The following is a 26,477-nucleotide window of genomic DNA, read 5'->3' as shown; positions in this document are numbered from 1 at the left end:
ATTAGACAAAAATGTTGAAGAGTCCAGTATTGATGCAAGATATGTATTACTGATGTTGCTAACACGAGGAAAAGACCTCAATACACCCGAATGCTGACTTGAATTCTAGCATCTTTCACTGGGGTTGTGGTGATCATCATCGGTCTTGAAACCTCGTAGTGTATTTTTTCAAATTTTTAAGTCAGTTTTTATTTATTAAATTTTTGGTCCTTAGTTTAAAACATATATTTATTTTTAAATTATTTGTTTCAATTTCTTATTGCAAATAACTTTTCATTTATTATTTATTCCAAAACCACTTATGTTCATCTTATTTCTAAAAGAAAAAAAGCCGAGCACTCCTGACCTGCTGTTGAGAATGACACATAGGATGCAATGTGTACATTGAAATGAATGACACCATCCTTGGGAATCAGTTAATGTCGAAGCACAGCCCCTGAGGAAGCCGTAGAAGTGAAACGGAGCTGGCCACCGTCGGGTGTTAGCTAAGTGCTCAGCTTTTCTGATGATCACCACAACCCCAGTGAAAGACGCTAGAATTCAAGTCGGCATTCGGGTATATTGAGGTCTTTTCCTTGTGTTTAGCAAGATCAGTAATACATATCTTGCATCAATACAGGACTCTTCAACATTCTTATTAAAATTTCCACCCATTATAAAAGGTCATACACTTGATTTTAGTTTTTTTTTTTGCACTAACTTTGCCTATATGCTTATGAATTCTAATCTTATAGGCTTTCAGTTGTGGGAGAGATCATTTGATGTAGATCCTAGAAGGATCTGTGGCTAGAGTGGCTCAAAAATTGGGAGTACCAGCTTTTAAATTATACTGACACTTCAAATAGTGGAAAACAAATTTAAATCAATGGTTTTGAATGTTAAAATATCTGTATTTTGTTGCTATCCCTGTGAGCAAAGGTGACCACTGCACTCCAGTTTCTCTACTTTGGGTGCTGCATATGAAAAACTGGCAGTGTGCTTGCATTATGTACTATTGGACATATGTATCACAGCAGGCCTGTGTAAGCATTTTTTTCTCTCTCCCCTGCCCTCCCCTCCCATGCCCAGGGATTCTTCTGTTCCCTGCCCTCCCATCCATGTCCCGCGATTCTCTCCATCCATGTCCATCGGTATGTTCTGTTTATGTGTGAGAGGCAGTTTCTGGGGAGAGAGGCATGGTATTAGCAAGGCTGTATTTGAGAGAGAGAGAGAGAGAGAGAGTATGTGTGTTCCCCAATTTTACTTCCCAGCAAAGATTCAACCCTGATACAGTAGCGGAGAGCTGGAACGGAGCAGTGTGCCGAGCTACCATGCTGACACCATCAAAGCTTTCCTCTCAGTATCTCTATTATTTTTTTTTTGTTACATTTGTACCCCGCACTTTCCCACTCATGGCAGGCTCTATGCGGCGGGCAATGGAGGGTTAAGTGACTTATTATCGGAACAGCTCTGTTAACCAAACATATTATCTTCCCCTCCCCTCCTCTTTCGTTGTTCAACTTGAGAATGCGAAACCTACTTCCATAATGGCCCACAGACTGATATTTACATTTTACACGTCCCAGCTGGTAGGTAAAACAACTGTTTAGTGGACATTTAAAATGCCTGGGAGGAGGAAGCGGGAGTCAACTTGCTGTATTAAGTTTTAAAGCTACTGGAGAGGGCAATGAATTATCGCAAAGCAGCTTTTCCTGTAGCACCCCCAAGTTATCTGGACCCCTGCCAGCCTGACGATTGCAGGAGCCTGAACAGGCAGACGAATTGAAGTGATCTGACTCTGCCTCTCAGTTTCATTGCGTTTAACCTGAGCTGTAATGCATTTAGGCAAATAGGCAGGGGCATTTAATGGCATGCTAAGTGTTTCTCCTCCCCTCCATGTCCAGCGATTTGTACCTGAAAGCTCTGGCTGGCTGGCTTCCATAACGTTCTGTTCGTAACATCTCCTGATGTCAGCCAGCCTCCAGCGTTCCCTGCCCTCTCACTGTTCCGCCCTCCTCTGACGTCATTACGTTTTGACGCGAGGGTCGGACAGTGAAAGTGAATGGAACGCTGGAGGCTAGCTGACGTCAGGAGATGTTACAAACCCAGCCAGCCATGGAACATTGGAGGTACAAATTATTATATAGGATTTTTTGAGTGGTTTGCTAAGGCTCACAATTGTGGTATTTGCATCCCAGGACTCGGAAGTAGAAATTGCAGAAGCAATGGCTGAGGTCTTGACAGCCTTTTGTACACCTCACTTTGGATCTGGTACTCCAGCTACTTCAGAAGCTATCTTGGCAATAAAAGAGAAAGAGACAGACTTCAGCACCAATGGAAACTGCTTCGTTGTTCAGGCAAGTCATTTGGGTACTATATTGTTAATGGGGAAGGGTCTGTGTTTTCATATGTACTTTTTTTTTTTTTTAAGAGTAGGTGGCTTTTTCCAAGACCATTCATTTGTTAGAGGGTCAGATTCCTTGTTATCAGATAGCTATGAAGGAGCTTCCTGGTCTCATCATTTTAGTGCTACTAGTCATTGTATTGGGAGAGGCAGTTTGAGATACCTCAGCAATAACTATCATCTTATTTGAAGTGCCTCTTTTTATCTCATTTAGGACATCCCACTTCTCCCTTTCCCCACCTCACGTACCTATATGTATTTTTGGTTTACAAACATATAAACGAGGGCCGAGAAAGGTCTTGGAAAAGGACAGTTAAACATAAACTGTTTAAAACAGTGTAGCATACCACTAAAATGCACTTTGAGATTGCCCCATCCACCATATCTCCTGTGCCTTTTTTAGTATCTTGTTTAGAAAAGGCCTAAGTACTTTCTCTTCTCTCATCTGTTTTCTGAGAACACACCAGAGGAGCATGACTTTTTAATCTGTGGTGCTCAATGAGGTTCCAGGACACAACCTTTTTGTTTTATTTTTGTTTTTTTTGAGCGGGGGTGGGGGGGAGTTAGCAGTTTGCTTCTCTTCTCTGAGCTGGAATTGGGGCAGGGATTTGGCACTATCAATCTTCATTTGGAGCTACCCTGGATTTTTCTTTGTATCTCCACCTCATTTAGTCCAGTCATTGCAGTCACAAGCCTCAGAATGGGAGACAATACACCAGGGCTCCTTCTAGAACTCTGGAACGGTATCCACTAAGTTCTGTCAGTGGATACCGTTCCAGAGTTCTAGAAGGAGCCCTGGTGTATTGTCTCCCATTCTGAGTTCTGTTTCTAGATATCACCATTGTATGACTGAGATTTCCAACCACCCCTCAACTTCCAGCCCCCACCCTCTTCCTCTGCTAAAAGGAGGAATTGTGAACACTGCCAACACAGCTGTCCCATCCAGCCCAAGGAGTAAGAGCTGTGGCCCCGGAATAGATCCAGGTCAGCCACATGGCAGTACCACCAGGCAGCAACATTTCTGCAGTGCTCTCAAAAAAAAGAGGTGAATAGCACTATATAAATCTTTCAGGTCTGTTTAAACACATCCCTGAGACAAGACAAACAGTGACCTGAACATGTATACCCTGGAGGAAAGGAGAAACAGGGGTGATATGATACAGATGTTCAAATATTTGAAAGGTATTAATCCGCAAACGAACCTTTTCCGGAGATATGAAGGCGGTAGAACGAGAGGACATGAAATGAGATTGAAGGGGGGCAGACTCAAGAAAAATGTCAGGAAGTATTTTTTCATGGAGAGAGTGGTGGATGCTTGGAATGCCCTCCCACGGGAGGTGGTGGAGATGAAAACGGTAACGGAATTCAAACATGCGTGGGATAAACATAAAGGAATCCTGTTCAGAAGAAATGGATCCTCAGGAGCTTAGCCGAGATTGGATAACAGAGCCAGTAGTGGGAGGCGGGGCTGGTGGTTGGGAGGCGGGGATAGTGCTGGGCAGACTTATACGGTCTGTGCCAGAGCCGATGGTGGGAGGCGGGGATAGTGCTGGGCAGACTTGTACGGTCTGTGCTCTGAAAAAGACAGGTACAAATCAAGGTAAGGTATACACAAAAAAGTGGCACATTCCTTGGGCAGACTGGATGGACCGTGCAGGTCTTTTTCTGATGTCATCTACTATGTTACTGTGTTACTATGTAAGACAAACAGTGATGCTTCATCAATCATCTTGTGTGGTCCTTGCACCAGATATTGAATGCATTAAAATACTACATTTTCAGGAAGTAACGTGTTTTTTTTCTGTTACTTTTTCAGTTAACTAATGGGCTATGATTTTGGGCAACCTGGCTGAAGAATAAAACATGAATGGAAAAACATGGTCAAAAAGCAAAGGTCTATATAGATGGAGGAGGGAGAGAGAACATTTATTTGGTGGTATCGTGATGAAAATATTTTTTAATTAACAAAGAAGAAATTGCTAGGTGAACTGTATCAACTAGCTGCCTGCCATGTGGCTTCTGAAATACTCCGGACAATGTTCAAATACCTCATCTGTTCTAGGATGCTTTTTTTGATTACAAATACAGCACCTAGCCCACAGTAACTTGACAAAGTTTGTAATACCCACAGTTTCAGTTTGCTTCCACCGGGTTCCAAAGAAAATAAACTGGTTTTATTTTCAGTTATTGAATATGCTTTCACAAGCTAATATGCTATTTTGCTCCCAGAAAGCATTTGTGAGATTGGGCAGAGGTACCCAGGCATGGACTCCTGTTTGAAACATGCTTTACCCATTGTGAAGGCTTGTCTGATACCAGCAAGAAGAAATTCAACAGATTTTTTTTAAAAATACACTTTGATCCTCTATGAACCTGCTTCTTGTACATTCCTACACCACCACCTTTTTTTCTCTCTCCACTTGTGATTTCTCCATTATTCCCCAGGAAGACAAATAGAAGTGCTTGGATAAAGGTTTTTACAGAAAATAATTATCATGCAAGGATAACGTAAATATAAAACATTCTTATTCAGCAGTGTTGTGCAAAGTACTAGGTTCAAGTACTTAAGTACTAAAATATATATTTACTTTTATTTAAGTAAAAGTACAGTAAAGAAACCATTAAATTTACTTAAGTGAAGGTAAAAAAAAGTTATTGCCTAATATAATACTTTTTTTTAGTAAAAAGCGAGAGTACTGCAACTACAATGAATGCAAGTATTGTTGTCATTTTTATCCCAATGACTTTATTGCTCTACAATTGAGTCCACTTTGCTTTAAGTAAAACTAAATTCTGAAAATGACTGACTGTCACTCATGCAGGTCCAGCACAGCTAAAACAGTGTCCAGCAACTGCACTGGCAGGAAGGGGAGTGTTCAGTCTGATTTAAAAAGTTCCTTCAAATCAGGCCAGGCTGCAACACTATTGATGTCTTCTGACAGGATCTGCAGATATTGATCAAGATAATTTCTCTCTGAACACTTGACTTCATATAGCAAAGAATACTTTATCATCATCATTGTCGTTATCATCAGCATTACAAGTAATGCTGTCTAATTCATCACTTACATTTTCATCTTCATCCTTATCATTGTCGCATCCAGTTACAGAGGCAGCTTTCTCAAAGTTGTAATCATTGTCTGTTGTTATAACAACTTTATATCTGATGGCAAACTCTATTTGAATTCTTCAGCTATTGCAAGAACTTAAATGTGTAGGAACCCTTCAGTCTTAAGACCAGGCAAGATGACTTCCTCTTTAAAGACTTTACCAATCCAGTGGACAGTCACCCCAATGTAAAATGTTTCATGAGATGATCAGCAATCTGTTGTGGTAATGACATGACTTCTCCAAGAATTGCAACCAGCTTCAGCTTCATTCCGCTTCAAAGTGACCTAACTCACCACTGTTCTGTTCTGTTGACTGGAGAGCAGTAACCAGTTCAGTGAACACAAGCAACGGCACCATTCTCATAGACTGTGTTAGCTGAACAGCAACATTTTACATGGGATGATTCACTGTTTGCATGATGAGATTTGAAATGATAAAATCCTGTTCCAGGTTTTCATTTGGTTTACTGAAGAATTATCATTTAGGTCTGCTTTTCAACTTTTACTTTTTATTTTTAACAGCAAGCATCAGATGTAACTGAATAAAAGTAGCAAAAATTGGTAAAATTATTACTTCGGTAGAAGTAAAAGAAACAAATGTTATCCTGTACTACTTTACAAGTAAAAGTAACAAATCTTAAGTACAGTAACTGGTTACATTTACATAGTTACTGTGAAACACTGGTATTCGTGCATTATGATTTTAGATCTGGGACTTTTGGATATAAAAAAGACAATATCTGTATTAGAAAGAAGTACTACTACTACTACTTAATATTTCTAGAGCGCTACTAGGGTTACACAGCGCTGTACTATTTAACAAAAAGGACAGTCCCTGCTCAAAGGAGCTTACAATCTAAAGGACGAAATGTCAAGTTGGTGCAGTCTAGATTTCTTGAATAGAGGTATAGTGGTTAGGTGCCGAAGGCGACATTGAAGAGGTGGGCTTTGAGCAAGGATTTGAAGATGGGCAGGGAGGGGGCCTGGCGTATGGGCTCAGGGAGATTATTCCAAGCATGGGGTGAGGCGAGGCAAAAAGGGCGGAGCTGGAGTTGGCAGAGAGAAGTAGTGGCAGATGTGCATTGGATACACACAGCCTACTACAGATCTGTGCAATTGATTTTTGTAAAGGTAAACCGTTGCTAAAGAAGAAAAGGGCCAGAAGAAGAGAGAGATTTGTTCTGAAAAAGAACTTGATATATTCAAGTTGGCACCCCATGTACTCTAAAAGACGCTTCTGGCCATAAATGCATTAAAAGATAAGACACTTGTTTAGTGACATGTAACATCTTTTAAACTGTTGGTTGGCTTACTGAAATGATAGAGGCTGGTGGCATTTTTGCAGGTCCACACTCACTTGGCTCCTGCTCTAATAAGTGTAATTACCTGATTGGTGTCATTGTTAATCCTGTGAAAAGAAAAGAATCTTCAAGGGACTCAGGGGCAGATGCACTAAACGTTTTTCATCGTTAAATGAGCCCTTAAGGAAGAATTTCCTATCCTTTCCATGCACTAAAGCCTATTTTTCGACGGTAGTAGCAGCTAACGAAACTGGAATGCAAATGAGAAACTACCATTGAAATGTAGACAATTCAGAATGCACTAACCATACCGACGATAGCAACGATTCTTACCACCAGAAATTTAACGTCAGCTCAGACCTGTCGTTAAAGCCTGAGCTGTCATCTCCCCACTGCCCCCTGCACGATGAAAAACCAAATTGCTGGCATGTTTTAAAAGAAAAGTGGCTCCCTGCTTCCCTGGGCCCCCCCCCCCCCCCAAAGTCCCCGCTGCTCCGTTTGTGAAATAAAAGCTTTTAAAAATCAAACCTTTGCAGTTGCTGGGCTCCCCCTCCCTTCCTGTGTCTCTCTTCTTTAGTCGGCAATGCTCCGCCTCCTGCCCTCCTCCACCTCCGTGCCCCCCCCCCCCCCCCCCCCCCTCCCCCCCCCCCCCACCGGACCCCCCCTCCACCATAATGGCCGGTGCAGCGCCTCTCACCTATGTTTGAAGGCACTGCACAGGATGGATCAGCTATTCTTTAGCTCTTATGTCTCCTCCGATGTCTCCTTTTTCTTCCAGTGTCCGCCCTCCTCTGACGTCAGCTATCTACGTAGATAACTGACATCAGAGGAGGGCGGACACAGGAAGAAAAAGCATGCTTTACGAGCCAATTACCGACGGGGATTAGTGCATCGTTCTTTCCAATACCGCACCAAACTTTTTGGGGCTGTGTTTTTGGAGCATGCTTCGTTATTTGAGATTCGGTAAAGGTTTTTACGTTTCTGATTTTTTTACGTTTGCTTGATGCATCTACCCCTCATTCAGTTTATTTATTTAGATTTTGCTCACACCTTTTTCAGTAGTAGCTCAAGGTGAGTTACATTCAGGTACTCTGGATATTTCTCTGTCCCAGGAGTGCTCACAATCTAAGTTTGTACCTGAGGCAATGGAGGGTTAAGTGACTTGCCCAAGATCACAAGGAGCAGTGGTGGGATTTGAACCGGCCACCTCTGGATTGCAAGACAGGTGCTGTAACCACTAGGCCACTTCCCCACTCAATCTAAATATTTAAAATGTACTTTCTGATACTGGTGGCATTTTCTGTGAAAGATAGCAGGGCCCAGCATTAGGTGGTGGCAACCAGGGCACTTGCACTGGGTCTCCGTAATTGCCCCAAACTGAAAGATGGGCTTTGGGGCCCCTTCCCATTTTTTGCTCTGAGTTTGTGCATGTCTTAACATTGGCTCTGAAAGAGAAGAAAAGCATAAATAAGAGTTTTGAGACAGGGCCGGCCTATCCATTAGGCAGACTAGGCCTCTGCCTAGGGCAGTATGGGGGAGGGGGGCTGAAAGAGAGTGGGCTGCACTAAAGTCAGGACAGGAAATTTGGAAGGGGTAGGATTCAGTAGACCATGAGCATGCACAGATATTCAAAGCCCTGCACCAGCCATACTCTCTGCTGTAGAATTACAAGCCAAGTCTGCATGGGCCAGGGCAGTGCACCAGTAGCAGCGACTGCGCTGCAGAGTCAGTTCCTGGACACATGGGGAAGGTAGAAGAAGAAATGATGGTATAAGGAGGTAGGAAAAGGAAGAGTTGATGCTGGGTTGACCACTTAAACTGTGGTGCAAGTTTCCTTTTACCTTCTTGCTGCCTCCCTTTCTACATCTGCTTCTTGCTTGTCTAGGTGTCTTATATGTTTCCTACACTTTCTTACCCCTACCAGACCAGCCAGGGATGGATTGTGGCTAACCATTGCAATGGTGTGAATATCCTGTCTGCTTCCCCTTCCCACTTACACTTGATGCATCCTCTCTTGCTTCAGACACTACTTGCAATTGCTCTATACCCCACTTCAAGCTGCATAAACCATACCTGCAATTGATACAGACTGCAGCAGCAGTACATCCTCTCTGCCTTCTTAAAGGCACAAAGACTATTGGGCTGGCTGCTACTACTATCCTGCATACCCTGCACCTTTACAAGGACAGACGTTCTGCAGTTTGTTTACATCAGTGGCCACTGGGATGCAGGATTCTCTTTTCCCTCCCAATAGGGCAATCTGCCCCTGACCTTGGCTGCGCCTCTCTCCTGCAGCAGGGCCTCCCGTGTGTCAGCCACCAATCCCCCAGTGTTTTATATTCAACTGTCCTGAACTCCAAATCAGGTCTTTCCCATTCTCCCTCAGTGAATTCTTTCTGTTGCATGGCTCTTAACTTGATTCTCTTCAGTCAGGAAAATCTTCTCTTCTTATGAGCTGCAGAGCAGATATTGTGTGACAGGAGGCTCCTATACAATCCATATGGTAAATCTCAGAGCTGGCCTAACCACTATGAGGACTACCATCCATCTAAGGCAGCATAGTTAAGGGGGCTGTATGTCTGCAACATGCTCATTAAGGCCAGTGGGGGCCTTGAGCATCTGCATGTGCTGAAAGCCTGCCAGGTCTCATTCTTCCAACTGTCTGTTTTTGTTTGTTTGTTTTTTGGGGGGGGAGGGGGGACCTGACAGGCCTTGAGCATGTGCAGATGCTCAAGACTCCATGCCAACCATGGCAAGTCTTAGATATGCTCTGACTCCTCCACTTGTGATTCCCCGGAGGGGGTAGGGAAGAGAAAGGAAGCCACTGAACTCCATGGGTCCTTGAGTTGCGTCTCTTGATGGAGGGACTGCATAGCTGATGGTTTGTTCAGATTATCAGATACCCTTGCACTGGTCATGTTGAAGCTAGAGTTATGCTGTGCAGGCAGGAATAGATCAAAGTGACCTACATTCAGGTACAGCAAGTATGCCCCTCTCACTGAGGGCTTAATTCCAATACCCAACAGGGAATCTTTTTTCACCAAAGCTGCTTTAGGGGTGAAGAAATCCTGTGTCATAGCCACTGCAATGTAACAAAATGGTGAACATTTTTTCATAACAACCAATACAAAGTATATACATTAATCACTGACACGAAGAAAACTACTGAAATTCACACAGAGGAAAAAGCCTCAGCAATCCTGGACCAGATTTAGCTTGGTCTACATCGGGCTTAATTGCAATCATAGGCATAAAAAACCCTCCAGTGTTCTTCCATTTAATTTTAATCAATTTATTCTTTTTTTTTTTAACAAGCACTTAGCTTCTCCAAAGGTTCCCATTTTTGCAGCAGTGCTTCCAGCAATTAGTCAACCAGTAGATCAGCTGACCTCTAATGTTGCTGGACCTTGAATCGGGTGTAGCCAGCCACCCAATTTTGGGTGGGCCTGGGCCCAAGATGGGTGGGCAGAAGAACGCTGCCTTGTCCCACAAGTGATTTGGTCTTTCCCTCTGTTGTCTGCATACCATATGGTCTCTCAAACATCCCCCCACCCCCACATCCCTTTTAAATAGCAGATTTTCACCAGCAGCAGCTAATTCACACTGCTCATGTTGGCCCCACAGCATGTATCAGTCACTGCTTGCTGCAGGCGAAGATCTGCTATTTACAGGGTATGAAGGAGGGACAGTTGTTGGGAGTTTTCAGCTGGTGGGACTTGGGAAGAATCCCTGCCAGCCACATCATAGGTGTGCTGCTACTGGGTGGGCCTGGGCCTGGGCCCACCCTTGGCTACGCCACTGCCACGAACGTGTTAGTGTGAGCTAAGGAGGTTGGAGAAAGAACAGGAGACAGCATGACATCACAAGGCTGAAGCTGGTTTCCTCAAGCAGCCACCATATTGATACACTCACACAAAACAAGGAAGCTATCTGTTTGTTTGTTTGTTCATGACATTTATACCCCACATTATCCCGAAATAGACTGAAGTTCAATGTGGCTTACAAACAATAAAGTGAATAAAACATAATAATGTACAGAATATAACTCAAATAATAATAACTTCAAGAATCAAATTGATACATGTGCAGTAAGTTACCAGGGATTTAGACTATCTCAAAGACAAACTAATAATTAAAGGTGAATAGGTGAGAGCATAATTAGGCAGGACTAGATGGGAAACAAGATTAAAGAAAATAGAGTTCTTTGTATTCTGAAAGGCCAGACTGAAGATGTGTTTTTAGAAGACTTCTAAAAGTTAGGTACTTATCTGTAAACTTGATTCCTGGAGGAAAGGAGAAATGGGTGATATGATACAGACGTTCAAATATCTGAAAGGTATTAATCCGCAAACGAACCTTTTCCATAGATGGGAAGGTGGTAGAACTAGAGGGCACGATACGAGATTGAAGGGGGGCAGACTCAAGAAAAATGTCAGGAAGTATTTTTTCATGGAGAGAGTGGTGGATGCTTGGAATGCTCTCCCGTGGGAGGTGGTGGAGAGGAAAACGGTAACGGAATTCAAACATGCGTGGGATAAACATAAAGGAATCCTGTTCTGGTGGAATGGATCCTCAGAAGCTTAGCTGAGATTAGGTGGCAGAGCCGGTGGTGGGAGGTGGGGCTGGTGGTTGGGAGGTGAGGATAGTGCTGGGCAGACTTATATGGTCTGTCCCAGAGCCGGTGGTTGGGAGGCAGGGATAGTGCTGGGCAGACTTATACGGTCTGTGCCCTGAAAATGACAGATACAAATCAAGGTAAGGTATACACAAAAAGTAGCACATATGAGTTTATCTTGTTGGGCAGACTGGATGGACCATGCAGGTCTTTTTCTGCCGTCATCTACTATGTTACTATGTAAACTTGATTGATTTAGAAAGAGAATTCCAGATTTTGGTGCCTTGATATGAGAAATTAGCAGAGTGAATTGTTGTTTTTGTATCACATTCTTACAGATTGGGAAATGTAAGATAAGATACTCTCTAGATTATATAGCATTATGAGGGGGGTAATTCAATAAGATTATTCATATATGATGGGGCTTGATCAATCAGGATTTGGTGAATGAAAATGCATAATTTGAAAGATATTCTCTTATTGGTAACCAATGTAGCTCATATAAAAGAGGAGTAGCTTTGGCGAAGCGAGAAGATCTACATATTAGGCAATGGGCAGTATTTTGAGCTGTTTGTAATTTTTTTACAAGACCACCTTTAAGTACAGCATAGATGGAATTGCAATAGTCAAATTTGGTGAGGATAGGGATTTGAACCAAAGTACGAAGACAGATTTAGAGAAAAATGGCCTCAATCTCTTTAGCTTCCAAAGTGAGTGAAAGACACTCGGTCAAGTTAGAGACTTTGTTTTCAAGGGTGAGGAAACAATTTATTATGACTCCCCAAATTTTCATTGATGACTCAAGGGAATAGGTTTTGTTCTTAATAATAAAGTTACTAAGATTCATAGGATGGTTAGGGCTAGTTATAATTAGAAACGTAGTTTTATCCATGTTAAGTTTTAGTTTGAAAGTAGAAGCCCATGATTCCATAAGTTTTATACCTAAACTAATCATGTGAGTTATGTCAAGTAATTCCTTAGAGAATGGGATATAAATGGTGACATCATCAGCATATGTGTATGTCAAAAGACCTTGTTTTTTTAAAAGATGACCAAGAGATATAATGTTAAACAAGATGGGGTAAAGAGGGGAACCCAGAGGTACCCCACAGCCAGGAGACCAAGTGGAAGAAAGTACACCTGATTTTTTGACTTGATATAACCTAGATCTTAAGCTAGAAAACCATTTCAGGACAACTCCATAGATTCTGTAATAGTCAAGAATATTTAAAAGAATATTATGATCAACAGAATCAAAGGCACTGGATAGATCAAATTGAAGTATCAATATTTTGTTGCCAAAACTTAATTCTCTCCTAAAGTTAGCTAAGAGGGTAGTAAGCACAGTTTCTGCCTAAAACAAGATTGTGAACTATGCAAAATGGCATGAAGCTGGCGCATGACAAGTCCTTCCATTACTTTAACAAGAAGAGGAATTGAGGCTATCAGTCTATAGTTGGAAACTAAACTTGGGCTAGTTTTGGTATTTTTAGGTACAGGAGTCAAAATAATATTGTCAGAGGGGAAAAAAAAAAAAACCTTGAGACAACATCAAAGTAAGATTTGAGTGCAAATGATGTAAGGGGAAGGGAAATGGGACTTGATATACTGTCTTTCTGAGGTTTTTGCAACTACATTCAAAGCGGTTTACATATATTCAGGTACTTATTTTGTACCAGGGACAATGGAGGGTTAAGTGACTTGCCCAGAGTCACAAGGAGCTGCAGTGGGAATTGAACTCAGTTCCCCAGGATCAAAGTCCACTGCACTAACCACTAGACTACTCTTAATGGTTAGTACAGTGGACTGACTTGAGATAAGTAGGGCACATATCAAGCAGACAATGTGAATTTGTGTATTTTCATAATGCGTGATTGACCTGATCAGTAGTGATTGGTTAAAAAATGGACCAGATTCTATCTGCTTGAGAATGAGGCAGTAAAGGATCATGTAAATAGAGGAATAGTCTATAGATGAAGAGGTATTATTAAGTTGAAGTCAGATTTTAGCTATTTTCTGTTTAAAATAAGTAGCCAAGTGGTCGGCAGTAGGTGTGGGATAATTTGAATTGGTTATTAGTTGAGTGTTTAATAAACTATTAACTAATGCATAAAGTTTCCTCAGGGTGACTACTGAATCACCAAATGAATTTAGAATAGTAGAAGGTTTTCGCTTTGGAGATCATACCTTTGTAGATTTTCAAGTTTTTTCCAAGCGATCCGTTCTTCAATGGATTTGGCCTTAGCCCAAATTTTCTCCTGTCTCCTGCAGTTATATTTCATTTGTAAAAGATCATCATTGAACCAAGGAGATAATCTTTTCGGATGAGATTTGACAGTCACAGGTGCAATAACATCAAGGACTGCTTTACAAGTATTATTCCATTGGTGAATGAAACTCAGGGAAGGGTTTGAGGTAAGTAATGTAGTGAATGACTCATTGGACCAGAATTTTAAAAGGTCAATTTTACCTCTTGTTTTAAAGGAATGTAACAAATTTTGGGATTTGGAATGACAGTTAATTTCCTTCCAGTGCAATTAAAAAAAAGAGGCTACTGTGATCTGACCAAGGTATTGGGGTCCAATGAAAATCTGAGATGAAAAAAGTAATTGGGTCTGTAAATTTTGTTGCTAATATATCTAATTGATTACCTTTAACATGAGAGGACATTCTGTTGAAAAGCGAGAATTGCCAAACATAATGAATTCTAGGAAATTCTTGGGTGTATTGGTTGGCAATGTTTTCAAGATATAAATTAACATCTCCAACCATAATGATATTATCATTATTAATACATGCATTGGAGATGAATTTGGTAAGATCAGACTCAACTAAGTTCTAATAATTAGGAGGACGATATAACATTAGAAGGCAGATAGGTTTAAATAAAGAATCTCAAGTTAAAGAACAAGTAGTAATTTCTAGATTAGGAGATTGGAATTCAGAGATCGTTTTTACCTCAAAGATTTATAGGTGATAGCTAAACCACCTCCCCCCTTTTTTTTCTTTTAGCTCTAATGAAGAACGGAATAACTGGGTGGGCAAATATCTAGAATAATAGGATCATCTTTTGCGTGTAGCCAGGTTTCAGAGATTTTAACTAGAGGAGTGTGGTAGCCGTGTTAGTCCACTCTTAAGGTTATCAATAGAAATCAAACAAAATAAAACATGGAAAAGAAAATAAGATGATACCTTGTTAGAATATCAATGATATGCTTTGATGTCCCCATGCATACTTCCTACCCACCCCCCTCCTCCCACCCTGTCAGACTGTCATAGTAATGCTTGAATGTTTTCACTTATATACACTGTCAGCTAGCATATTTGCTTATTTCCGATCTGAGGAAGAAGGGCAACCTTCGAAAGCTAATCAAGAGATTTTAACAAAATCAAATTGAGCATCAATTATCCAATCTTTAATAATGTTGTATTCACATTGTCATTGTTCATTGTTATTTTATCTGAGTTATATTTAGAAACATGCTGGCTTGTGCAGCATATGGATGTACACGGAGGAACTATCCCAACAGAATAGCCTTTCATTGGTTAGAGTAGTAATGTGTCCTAAATAGTAAACATTGTGTCATTTGGAGGGGCTGGTTATAAGGACACCCTAGCAGGCATCGTATTGATCCTGAGATTTTTTTTTTACCCGGTAAAGGGCCACCAAAACAGACATCATGTTATGAGAATCAGGTGCTCAACATTCAGGTTTTATTGTTAAGTACAAAGCTTTTTTTTTTTTTTAAATTTCATAGTAACATAGTAGATGACGGCAGAAAAAGATAAACTCATATGCGCTACTTTATATGTATACCTGGCCTTGATTTGTATCAACCATTTTCAAGGCACAGACCGTAGAAGTCTGCCCAGTATTAGCCCCGCCTCCCAACCACCGGTGCTGCCTCCCAATGTCCGCTAAGCTTCTGAGGATCCATTCCTTCTGAACAGGATTCTTTTATGTTTATCCTACGCATTTTTGAATTCCGTTACCGTTTTCATCTCCACCACCTCCCGTGGGAGGGCATTTAATTACATTGAAACTTGGGAGCAGATTACAATAACAAGATGAACCCATCAGGAAACAGGAGATCCTCACTGAAATTTGGCCATGTATTACTGCATTCTATAGAACAGTGTAGAAAAATGAACACCAAATAGTTTATTTCTGTTTCTACTAGCTACAATACTTTTTCTGCTATTTTAGTGATTTTCAATATTATTTCATGATATATATCTATATAGGGGAAGCTTTCAAGTAAATAAAGCTGTCAAAAAAAATCCTTTATCTGCCACCTTTTAAGGCACTGCCTATCCAACTGGAACAGCTTTAGCCTTTTTACGGATGAACCACTCATAGGCTGTCCTGTCTGCTTTTTCTAATAAGTGTTTTTGCTATTGTTTTCAATAGCGTTTACTATTGTTTTAGATGACAAGCTCTGCCTACTGGCTTCAGCCCACATAATGGACCAGATAGGCTCATGCTGTTTCCTGTTCTTTATCCAACCTCCTTGGTGTGAGCTTTGCTTATCAGCCTGGGCACAAAGTGCAGCTTCATCAAATTATTGAAGGGAGGTGGAAGCCAAAACCAATTAGGTTAATCTCTGTTTCCACTTCCCTGCTCAGCTGTCATCTCTAGTACACTCAAAACAAACCTGTGAGTCGCTGCATTCATGTTGTTCTTTATTGTTGGTTGCATTTTTATTTAATCTCATATTTTCAAACATGCCAGCTTGTGCAGCATATGCATGTACACAGAGGAAGTATAATAACAGAATAACTTTTCATAGGTAGAGTAGTAATTTATTATTAATTGTAATCAGTGTGTCATTTGGGGGGGCTGGTTATAGGGACACCTTAGCATGTGTTATATTTGTGCAGAGATTTTATTTCTTCTGGTAAAGGACCACTAAAACAGACATCATGTTATAAGAATCAGGTGCAAAACATTCAGAGTTTCTATCTATCTATTTATTTAATTATTTATGGCAGTGGAAGAGTGGCCTAGTGGTTAGGGTGGTGGACTTTGGTCCTGAGGAACTGAGTTCAATTCCCAGCACAGACAGCTCCTTGTGACTCTGGGCAAGTCACTTAACCCTCCATTGCCCCATGTAAGCCACATTGAGCCTGCCATGAGTGGGAAAGCACAGGGTACAAATGTAACAAAAATAAATAAAATAAAAATATATCCCACATTTAACATGAATTAGGTTGAAACCTGGGAACATTTAAAATCTTTTTTTTTTCCTGTGCCTAGATCAAAAGAGAAATATGTTTTGTGGGAACTTGCTCCTTTTGTTTTGTGGATTGAAGTAATACATTATACAAATGCACTTAATATTGTTTATTTCTACTATTTAAAAGAAAGATATTAAAAGAATGAGGGCAGACATCCAGAGTCAGTCTAAATATGCCAACATTGTCCAGTCCAGCACAGTATTAGTAGCCAAGTTCATACAAAGTTAATTATGCTCAGTGGAAAACAAATCTGTTGCCTCAGGCTGCTTACTGTAAATATTCCATCATTGTTTCATTATTACTACCACATATTACATATTATGAGCATTTGCTTTAAACTTTGATTATTATAATTTGTTTATCCAGACTTTGCATACACATAGTTTTGCTTTTTGAATCCAAAGGTGAATCCTAAGGGTGGCTGAACAATCAGGTATTGTATTGCAAACTGTATTGTTTCCGACTTTACTTTGTTTTGGAGTGCTTTGGGTCCTGCTGATCAGTACATCTGCTGTCTGGAATTTTGGAAGATGGAAATAAGGAAATAAAAATTAAATTGTTGGATGTACTCTGTAGAAGTTGTTGTTTACTTTTGCAGTGTGATGGATGCCTGTTCTGGTGAGTGCATGTGATAATCTTTGAATAACAGCCTATACTTATGGCTATGATTTCTGAACATGTGGCATCATTAAAGGATAAACTTTTAAATGCCCAGTTAGGTATACATGCTAATCTCAACTTTGTTAAATGTTTTCAGACATAACCATTTATTTGCTCCCATGATATAGCTGAATTCTATTATTCTGTCTCACTGTATTTTCAAATGTAAGCCACATTGAACCCAGCTTTGCTTGGGATAATGTGTGATTTAAATGTAAAAAAAAAAAAAAAAAAAAAAAAAAAAAAAATCCTTTATTCTCCACCTTTTAAGAAGCTGATTGTCCACTGGATAGTGATGGCACAAGGAAAGTAAGTTTGGTCCAATGAATAACCTGCTCCTTAGCTGGGCCCTAATATTACCATATTGAAAATGCGACCATTCCATACCATGCCTCTGTGGTTATATTCCACTAATAAGTTAAATGATTAACTGGCTTTCTTGAAAGGATTATATAAACATTGGATGCATGACTACAGACACAAACATACACATATTTATTCAATATCACAATTCCTCATGTACAACCACAAAACAACCTTTTAGGGTGAATAGTATTCATAATGAGCTCCTTTTATTATCAACCAGATAGAGATAAGAGTTTTCAGTTTTGGCACAGTAAAAGTCATCACAAGAACAAAATATAAGAAAACCAATGGACTGCAGTAGGGGCTTATAGGAAGTGCAAAATTGGGGAAAAGAAGGACAGGTAAGCAAACCTCTGGTTCAAGCAATCCACTTTATTCTTCAAACGTATATAAGGATTCTATATGGACTCGGCACGGCAACCGTGTTTTGGCATGCAAGATGCCTATCTCAGGAGTCTGTTGTTGTAGCGTTTAAACAATTGAGTGTCGGTGATGAGCTCTATGGGGGTCTTTAAAAAGACCGTGCACATACAGGCAATATTATATCAAGAGAGTAGACTGATTTAAAAAAAACGGTAAGATTCAGTGTTGCAAGGTGAGGGAATCTGCAGCTTATATCCCATTTAGTTGTTTAAACAAAAGACATCTGCATGAAACAAAATATTTATTTTTATTTTGACTTATAAAACCACTTGCCCCTGAAACATGTTAAAAACAGAATAATCCATTTGTGTATCTAAAGGTAAACTTATACAAAACAGAAGAAGATGTAATTCCATATGCCCCAATGAAAGGAAAGTTTATAACACCAGGCTTCCGAATCCCAAGGCAGATTACAACAACAGTTAAGATGAACCCATCAGTAAACAGGATATCCTCACTGAAATTTGGCCATGTGTTACTGTATTGTATAGAACAGTATAGAAAAATGAGCACAAAATGCAGCCTTTATTAGTGCTGTTTCCAGCAGCTACAATAACCTTTGAAGCTAATTCAGAGATATTCAGTTTTTATTTAATGATTTTATATCTATCTATGGGAACCTTTCAAATAAATTAAAAAGCTGTCCAATAAGTAAAAAAACAAAAACCAAACCTATTGTCCTCCACCTTTTAAGGCACTACCTATCCAACTGAAACAGCTTTAGACTTGTTACAGATGGACCGACAATAAAGAACGACAACGTGGATACAGCAGCTCATAGGTTTGCCTCCTTTGAGTGTACTAGAAACGACGGCTACACGGCGGAGTGGAAACAGAGATTAACCTAATTGGCTTCCTTGCTTACAGTGGGCTAGATAGGCTCACTTCCACTCCTGTCTATTACACCTCCTTGAAGGAAGCGGTGCTTGGACGTCTTGGACCCTGGTTAGGTAGGTGCTTAGTTGCTGAGAATTCCCGCGAATCCCATTTCTACACAGCTCTGTACTGTTCTTTGAGATCGCGCGCGACACTAGCTAGTAGCACCTAGCATCATGGCTACAGGCTCCGCCTCCTCTTCTGACGCTAATTCCTGTTTCCGGCAAGGCGGGCTGGCCCGGGACGCCTGCAAAGCTGCGGAATTGTTGGTGGGCAAACTCAACTATGAGCTTGAACCCCCCGGGGGTGGGGGGCTGCCGAAACGCGGACAGGGAGGGAGGGAGAGACATGCTAGATCGAAGAGAGAGGGAGAGATGGCAGACCACCGGGGGGAGGAGAGGAGACGAGACTGGTCCCCACATGTGAGGGCAGCTGAGTTCTGTGACTTGGTATCTTTCACTTATTCTTTAGAGAGCGCGAGGGTCCTCAAATTCAGTTCTCGAGGTGTACAAAGCAGTCTGGTTTTCAGGATTCCCACAATGAATATGCATGAGATCTATTTACATTCTTTGCTTCCATTGCATGTAAATAGATCTCATACATATTGATTGTGGAAATCCCGAAAATCGGGCTAGGTTGTGGGCATCAAGGACTGCATTTGAGGACTCCTATGAGAGCATATTTTTTTGTATCTCCATATCCATTAGATTCTGTTTGACAGCCCAAGTTTCACCGTTCAGACTGCTTTTGCATCTTGTCAGGACTGACCCAGCAGCCATTAGGCAAAACTAGGAGGGCACCAAGGGGAATCAAATTCTTGGGGGGGGGGGGGGGGCGCTGCAGTCAAAGCAAAACAATAGTGGATTTCTTCATAAAGGCAGTTAATAAATCACAATAAATAAAATAGATTTTGATAGCCACCCAAACTCATGGAACCATCAATACCTATTTTTATTTCCAGGACAGGTGGGCAATTTTTGCCCTCATTATTTGTGTCTGTGACACATACACCCACACACACACACAACTTAATATTTGAAAGCATAATGTCTTTGAGGGTAAAAATCTGGAAGTTTGCCTAGGGTGCTCAGTACTCTTGCACTACTCTGCATCTTGTAGCACTGCAAATAGTTTTTTTTGACGCTTTTTTAATGCTGTCCTTGTAGAAGCAATGCTAAGTTGGTTGTTCTAATTTATATTTGTGTGGATACTATGTGATATATTTTATTTTTTTTCTAGTTCTTGATTAACAGATTGGGTGATGTAACAAAAAGCAAAGCACAGTACTCTTGAAAACCTCTGTTATTCTGACATGCGCAAAGAAAGGAGCACAGTGAGCAAACATGGAGAGCATTACCCAGCTATTTGGTGACTTGAGTGATGTGCATGTGAAAGGCTTGCCATGGAAGGTGTGTCTTGGTAGACCAAAAGTCAGCAAGAGCAGGGCAAAGCGAAAACTGAAACGGGTGGTATACAATACCCTCTTCATGAACCTCTTTCAAGATGTGGCCCATAGGTTTCCGTGCAATGTAACACAAATTCCAGTTAAAAATAAGATTCTGATGCTGTCTTTCAATCTGCGGACCAGTGGCAGGATTGCTGATGCTGATAGGTTGGAGGAACTTGTGGAGCATCTGGAGAAGTGTGAATGTTTACCATTTGTAGAGACTAATGCTGTTCTAGAATTTTTGGTGGAACTTGCTGGAACTGGACCACTGCAGCTTCTGCCACAGAAGAGAGACTACTTCCTCAGTAACAAATATGTTGGAAGGAATCTGAAATATCAAGGATATGATTATTATGATGTGAGTGTGTTTGAAAAAGGTTTGCAATCAGTTATTGTGAATGAGGAATGCCAAATAAATGATACCATTCAAAGGACACTCCAAATAATGGAAGCTGCACCTGGCACTGGACTCCCCAGCATTGGTTGTTTTTCACAGAATAACCTTGCTAGTGACAGATTTGAGAAGGAAACCCGTGTCTCACTCTTTGGTGCTCTGGTCCACAGTCGCACACATGATATGGATATAAAGCTGGATTTGCCACCAGTGCCTGACAGTGCTGACCTGTCTGGACTTGCCATTAAGGTACATATTTGTTTGTTACTTAAACACGGGTAACCTGATAAACTTAATCCTTAGAGAGAACATGTTTATTTTTGTGTTGGTGTGCAGTAAGCTACTTGAGTATCATAACTGACATTCACCAATTTCTCTTTCAGGCAATTTATTTACAGCCCATATAGTTTGTAGAGTTACATAAGTACATAAGTAATGCCACACTGGGAAAAGACCAAGGGTCCATCGAGCCCAGCATCCTGTCCACAACAGCGGCCAATCCAGGCCAAGGGCACCTGGCAAGCTTCCCAAACGTACAAACATTCTGTACATGTTATTCCTGGAATTGTGGATTTTCCCCCAAGTCCATTTAGTAGCAGTTTATGGACTTGTCCTTTAGGAAACCGTCTAACCCCTTTTTAAACTCTGCTAAGCTAACCGCCTTCACATTCTTGTAGGTACATTTTCAAAGGGAAAGCCCCTGCATAGGACCTCATCTAAAGTAGATACAGAATACCCATTGGAAGATAGAGGGGTTTCAAAATGACAGCCATGTATATAGTTTCCCTCCTTTACCTAATGCTATACTGCTTTTTTTTTTTTCTACAGCACAAATACTTTTTATCCACAGTGAAAGAGACAGTTTTCATTGGACCTATTTAGGGGAGTAAACAGCTGTTTATCAAGAAAGTTTTGGAATAGTCTTCCCATTTCCTAGTTAGCAGGCTAAAATTCATCACTCTTGATGTTCTCACTTCTGCTCGGGTTGCCGGCACGTTTTGACTGTATCCTAAGTCAGTGGTTGCCAACCTTTATCATGTTGCATCACATCCAGCACAGGGTTCAGTTTGATCTTTCTGCCACATTCGATCTTGTGGATCATAACATCTTAATTCAAATTTTGGAGAGCATAAGGATTGCTGGTAGGGTTCTGAATTGGTTCTCTGTATTCTACTAGATTCTATAGGATAAAACAGAATAATTGATAAATGGACTAATTTCATGTGGGATCCCTCAAGGGTCCCTGCTTTCTCCTGTTTTATTCAATATTTTTATACACTCATTAGGAATTTTGCATGAGCACCAGGGCTTATCTATCTTACAGTTATGCAGACAACATAACAGTCCTTATTTTCTATACGATCTAAGCTAGAGGACGAATCCTCCAAAATCTGTAGTTGGATATGTGGGAGTAGAGCTGCAGTGGGGGTGACAGTAAGGATGGCCCTGCTCCCTGCATGTGAGTACTGGCACGTTTTGTCTTACTGCACAAGGTCAAAACTTTTAAAATAAGAGACAGAACTTGGAGTGTCTGGTACAATCTGGGGCCTAACTTGAAAAATGTTTTGGGGGTTTTTTCCCACCAAAACTTATAGAATGCCTGAACCCCCTTGATAAAACGGGCCCTGAGGATTGTTATTTTGTGAGCAGGCATACTGCTGCTTATTGTCTTGTCTTGTGTGACTTGCAGGTTCCACAAAGCATTGATCCCTCTGAAGATGAAGGATTCCAGTCAGCTTCAAACTTGACTCCTGATTCCCAATCAGAATTTGGCATGACTCCAGATATTGACCTCTGGGATGTGGCACTGACCTACGGGACTAGCAAACGCCGATGCTGGGAGAGGATTGGGTGGTAAGTTTCTTGTACTGTAAGTGATCTATAGGAGTTCATGATAGTTCTGCAGTCTAAATTTGTGTTGCAGGGTTGTATAAATGATGCCACAACATTAAAGAATAGACTGAATTGGGAGGAATGTGAAGGTTCAATCCTGCTTGGCTCTTAGCAGAGGATTTCAGTCCTGACAAGTACTTCATTCTGGAAATACACAAGTAAAATCAAATCTCTTTAAACCAGGCAAAATAGGTGCCTTAGCCCACGTCAAGAGGGATATGTGAACTACAAATAATGAAGAGATCAAAAGAAGGTAAACCATTAGGAGACTACTAGATCAAACTGGGTTTCCCGAACTGTCTAGTGAGTACATCATAAAATAAAGGACAAACCCCAAAACCTGCCTAAAAAGGTAATAAAACAAGATAACTGCTTTCTCCCTCCCAGAAAATTCTCCAGTTGTGTTGAGTCAAAAGACGTAATCTTTCCCTTGCCAGCTGACCAAACACTTAAAGGTGTATCTTGAGAAAAAAGTAGCCCTGTATCTAACACCCGCAATTTTAAATCAAGAAATTGTTTCCGCAAATAACTGAAACCATAACAAAATAACAGGACCTATGCCTACTTCATGTAACTTAATCAAAATATGATGAGCAACAGTAGATGAAATATCTAGAAGTATTATGACAGCCTGATCACCACTGATCTTCTGTAGGACAGAATATTGAAAAAGTTTCTGTCCTAAAGGTGGCACAAAATCCACATCTAAAATCTTTATATTCATCCAGGGGCCAGTGCAGAAAGCCATGTGGCAGGGCCGCATGGTTTCTACCATGAAGTTAACAAAAAATATTCTGTGCCAATGCAGTAATTGACAATCATTCAAATTATTGCCACGTTAAAAGGTATGTGCTGTCAGAAAGGAACAGTGCACTTCACGGCAGTAATCTGTAGTTCATTGTTAAGTGACCCCTTTCTGTCAGTATGTGAGTGGTGATTGGCTTATTCTCTGACAAAAAGGGGGGGAAGCTTCCAGGTCTGCATCTCCCCTCCACCCCCCCTCAAAATATCAAGCCCTGGTAATCTAGTGGAACCCCCCTCCCTTTCACATTCCTCACATTGTGTTATTTGGTAGACTGACTCCTAGCGGTGCATTGGGATGCACCGCTAGGGGTCAAGCACTGCCATTTTGAATGATGGCAACACCAGAGGCAGGAACAAGTGGGTATCACTTCTGCTTTTTGACTTGAGGTATGTGGAGAGGGGCTGGGGTATTTAGGGAAGGGAGTATACTAGGCTAACGGTATTTTCATGTGTCAGGGATGGTAGGGCATGCAGGTAGGGGACTGCTAAACTATCAGGGCAACTAACCCTTGTACACCTCCTCAGATCTGCATTTAAATTTCTCGCATTGTGCCTGCCTTAAAATATTCTGTCTGTGTTTCTGCTTTGCCGGAAATAAGTAATAGCCCATCAACTTTTGCATTCTTCAGTACTGGACGAACACTCTGTCACTTGAATGGTGGTGGCAAATATCTTTCCTCCAAGGGCAGGGCATTAAATGTGCCAGAAAAGGAGAGGTATCGTTTATCATCAACTTCACAGAAAAAGTTCAAGCAGACAGCTGCCATTTTGATATTGGAAATGACACGTGTAGGAGCGACTCGGGATTGCTCCTGCTATGCTGGTTCCAGTCCCAAAATGGCAGCCTCAGCCTCCTGTGGGAAGTCGTATTTGCCATTTTTACAGTGCAGCCAGTATTAGCAGGAGCCCCATAAAGGCCAGTAAACCATCAGAACTTTTAGAAGGTAGGCCTTGGAAATGCCTATGGGGGGGGGGGGGGGGGGGAAGAGAGAGGCTTGTGGGGATGAACTTGTGGCGGGAGTAGGGGGACAGGCCACAGTTTCAGCTTTGGTTCTGGCTGAAACCAGCAGCAAATTTCAGCCACAGATTTGATTTTGACCAGAACCAAAACCACCAGTTTCGGTCAACCTGTAGGTTGCTTGCCAGCATTGGTTAAAATGAAGCAACAGTTCAAGCATTTCCCAATGACTACCTTTTTAATGTTAAAGACAAGAAACATATTGGGTGTTACTCCTCAAAGATTTTTTTTCATAGGCACAAAGTGGTTGGGGGGTGGGGGGAGTAAGAAGGCCAGTTGTATGTGTGAGATTCATGGTGGCATTTATTTCCCTGGGAAATTTATTTATCAGATGGGCAAAGGAAGAAAATATTTTTCTGTTCCATAGAAAACACCAGCTGGCATAGCATGCATGCAGCAAACACACAGAAAGCATCCAACAAGAGTGGGAAATCTGGTCCTGTAGTTATCTGTTATTAAGGTGTATTATAAAATCACTGGTGAATCTGTATGTGCAAATTAAGAAGGAATGATGTATACAGAAAGCTGACAAGGTGCATGGTTTGTGCTGTGCACTGGCTTTGGTTCAACACAGGTATTTTTGGTAGTGATCATTAGTGGGCATTATTTTATTTATATACCACCTACAAGCCTGAAAGCTATCAAAAGCAGTGTACATTAAGCTACAATAGGTACTTTTTCTGTCCCTAGAGGGCTCACAAACTAAGTTGGCACCTGAGACAATGGAGGGTTAAGTGACTTGCCCGAGATTGCAAGAAACTGCAGTGGGATTTGACCCACGTTCCCCTGGTTCTCAGTTCGCTGCTCTACCATTAGGCTACTCTTCCACTCCATGTGTACCTCAGAAGCTGCCTTCACTACATTATCAGGGTTATTTACTAACAACATACAATAATGCCACTAACATGCCTTGAGACAAGTAAAGTGTATTAACAGCTAGTAGATGTGGAGGAGTGGCCTAGTGGTTAGAGTGGTGGACTTTGGTCCTGGGGAACTGGGTTCAATTCCCACTGCAGGCACAGGCAGCTCCTTGTGACTCTGGGCAAGTCACGTAACCCTCCATTGCCCCAGGTACAAATAAGTACCTGTATATAATATGTAAGCCGCATTGAGCCTGCTATGAGTGGGAAAGCGCAGGGTACAAATGTAATAAAAATAAATTGACCATATGTTGTGTGGGTCATGGATAAGCTTTCAAACAAATGTGTCATCTCTCATCTGTGTAATGCTCAGACAACATTCTGGATAATTTCCTCAACACCAATCTGCAAAGAAAGGAACACATAAGGAAAGAATTGCATAGCAATTAAGAGGTGCTTTTTAAAATAAACGGCCCTGCAGGCTAAGTGGGGTGTTTTTTTTTTTTTGGCATGTTGCAGTACTCACTCTGGCCATAAGATGTCAGTATCTTTTTATGATTACATCAATTTGATAACAACACCTTTTCCAAAATAAAAGCAATCTGAATACTGTTCTTGGTCAAAAACTTTGGTTTACTGCTTTTCTCTGTCTGTTTATCCTGAATAAAATGGTTGTTTTGAATTCAAGCTTTCTGGCGATATGCTGGTTTTTTCTTTAAAGAACAACAACAACAAAAAAAAACCAGTTGAAGAGTACTCCCCATAGCTGGAATGCACTGTAATCAACTTTTGGAAGGAACAATTTCTTTCAAACTGCTTTTGGTTGCCAGTTTTGAAGTGGCAGTTTGTGTAATTTGTTCATTTTGTGAGTCTCCTGTTTATCTTTTTATATTTTTAAAATAGCATCCTGAACCATAATTGTACAACCTTTTTTTTTTATATAATCTATTGCTTGGGAATTTTTCATTTCTGCTTATAAAATAGACTTACTAACACATTGCAGTACAAGAACAGGGCAGCTCTCTCTGATATCATTTAGCCTAAAGAATCTCCAAGTAAAAAGCAGATTGAGACTTTAATCCCCACCCC

The 26,477-nt window shown here is 40.9% G+C and overlaps 2 protein-coding genes across 2 annotated transcripts in view; both read left to right on the top strand.

The window, feature by feature from the left end:
* Positions 1 to 4,726, top strand: part of HDAC10 (histone deacetylase 10) — a 58,396-nt gene extending 53,670 nt beyond the window's left edge. The window contains 3 exon segments of the mRNA XM_030216650.1: positions 2,178 to 2,286; positions 2,289 to 2,336; positions 4,200 to 4,726. Coding sequence (XP_030072510.1) covers positions 2,178 to 2,286; positions 2,289 to 2,336; positions 4,200 to 4,207 — 165 coding nt within the window. The 3' untranslated portion in view covers positions 4,208 to 4,726.
* Positions 4,727 to 20,315: 15,589 nt separating this feature from the next.
* TUBGCP6 (tubulin gamma complex associated protein 6) overlaps positions 20,316 to 26,477 on the top strand; it is an 85,058-nt gene continuing 78,896 nt past the window's right edge. The window contains exons 1-2 of the mRNA XM_030216649.1: positions 20,316 to 21,062; positions 22,504 to 22,667. Coding sequence (XP_030072509.1) covers positions 20,316 to 21,062; positions 22,504 to 22,667 — 911 coding nt within the window. The remainder of the gene's footprint in view (positions 21,063 to 22,503; positions 22,668 to 26,477) is intronic.

This window comes from Microcaecilia unicolor, chromosome 10 (genome assembly GCF_901765095.1).
Source record: "Microcaecilia unicolor chromosome 10, aMicUni1.1, whole genome shotgun sequence".
Lineage (NCBI taxonomy): Eukaryota > Metazoa > Chordata > Amphibia > Gymnophiona > Siphonopidae > Microcaecilia > Microcaecilia unicolor.
This window is presented reverse-complemented; position numbering and strand designations above follow the sequence as displayed.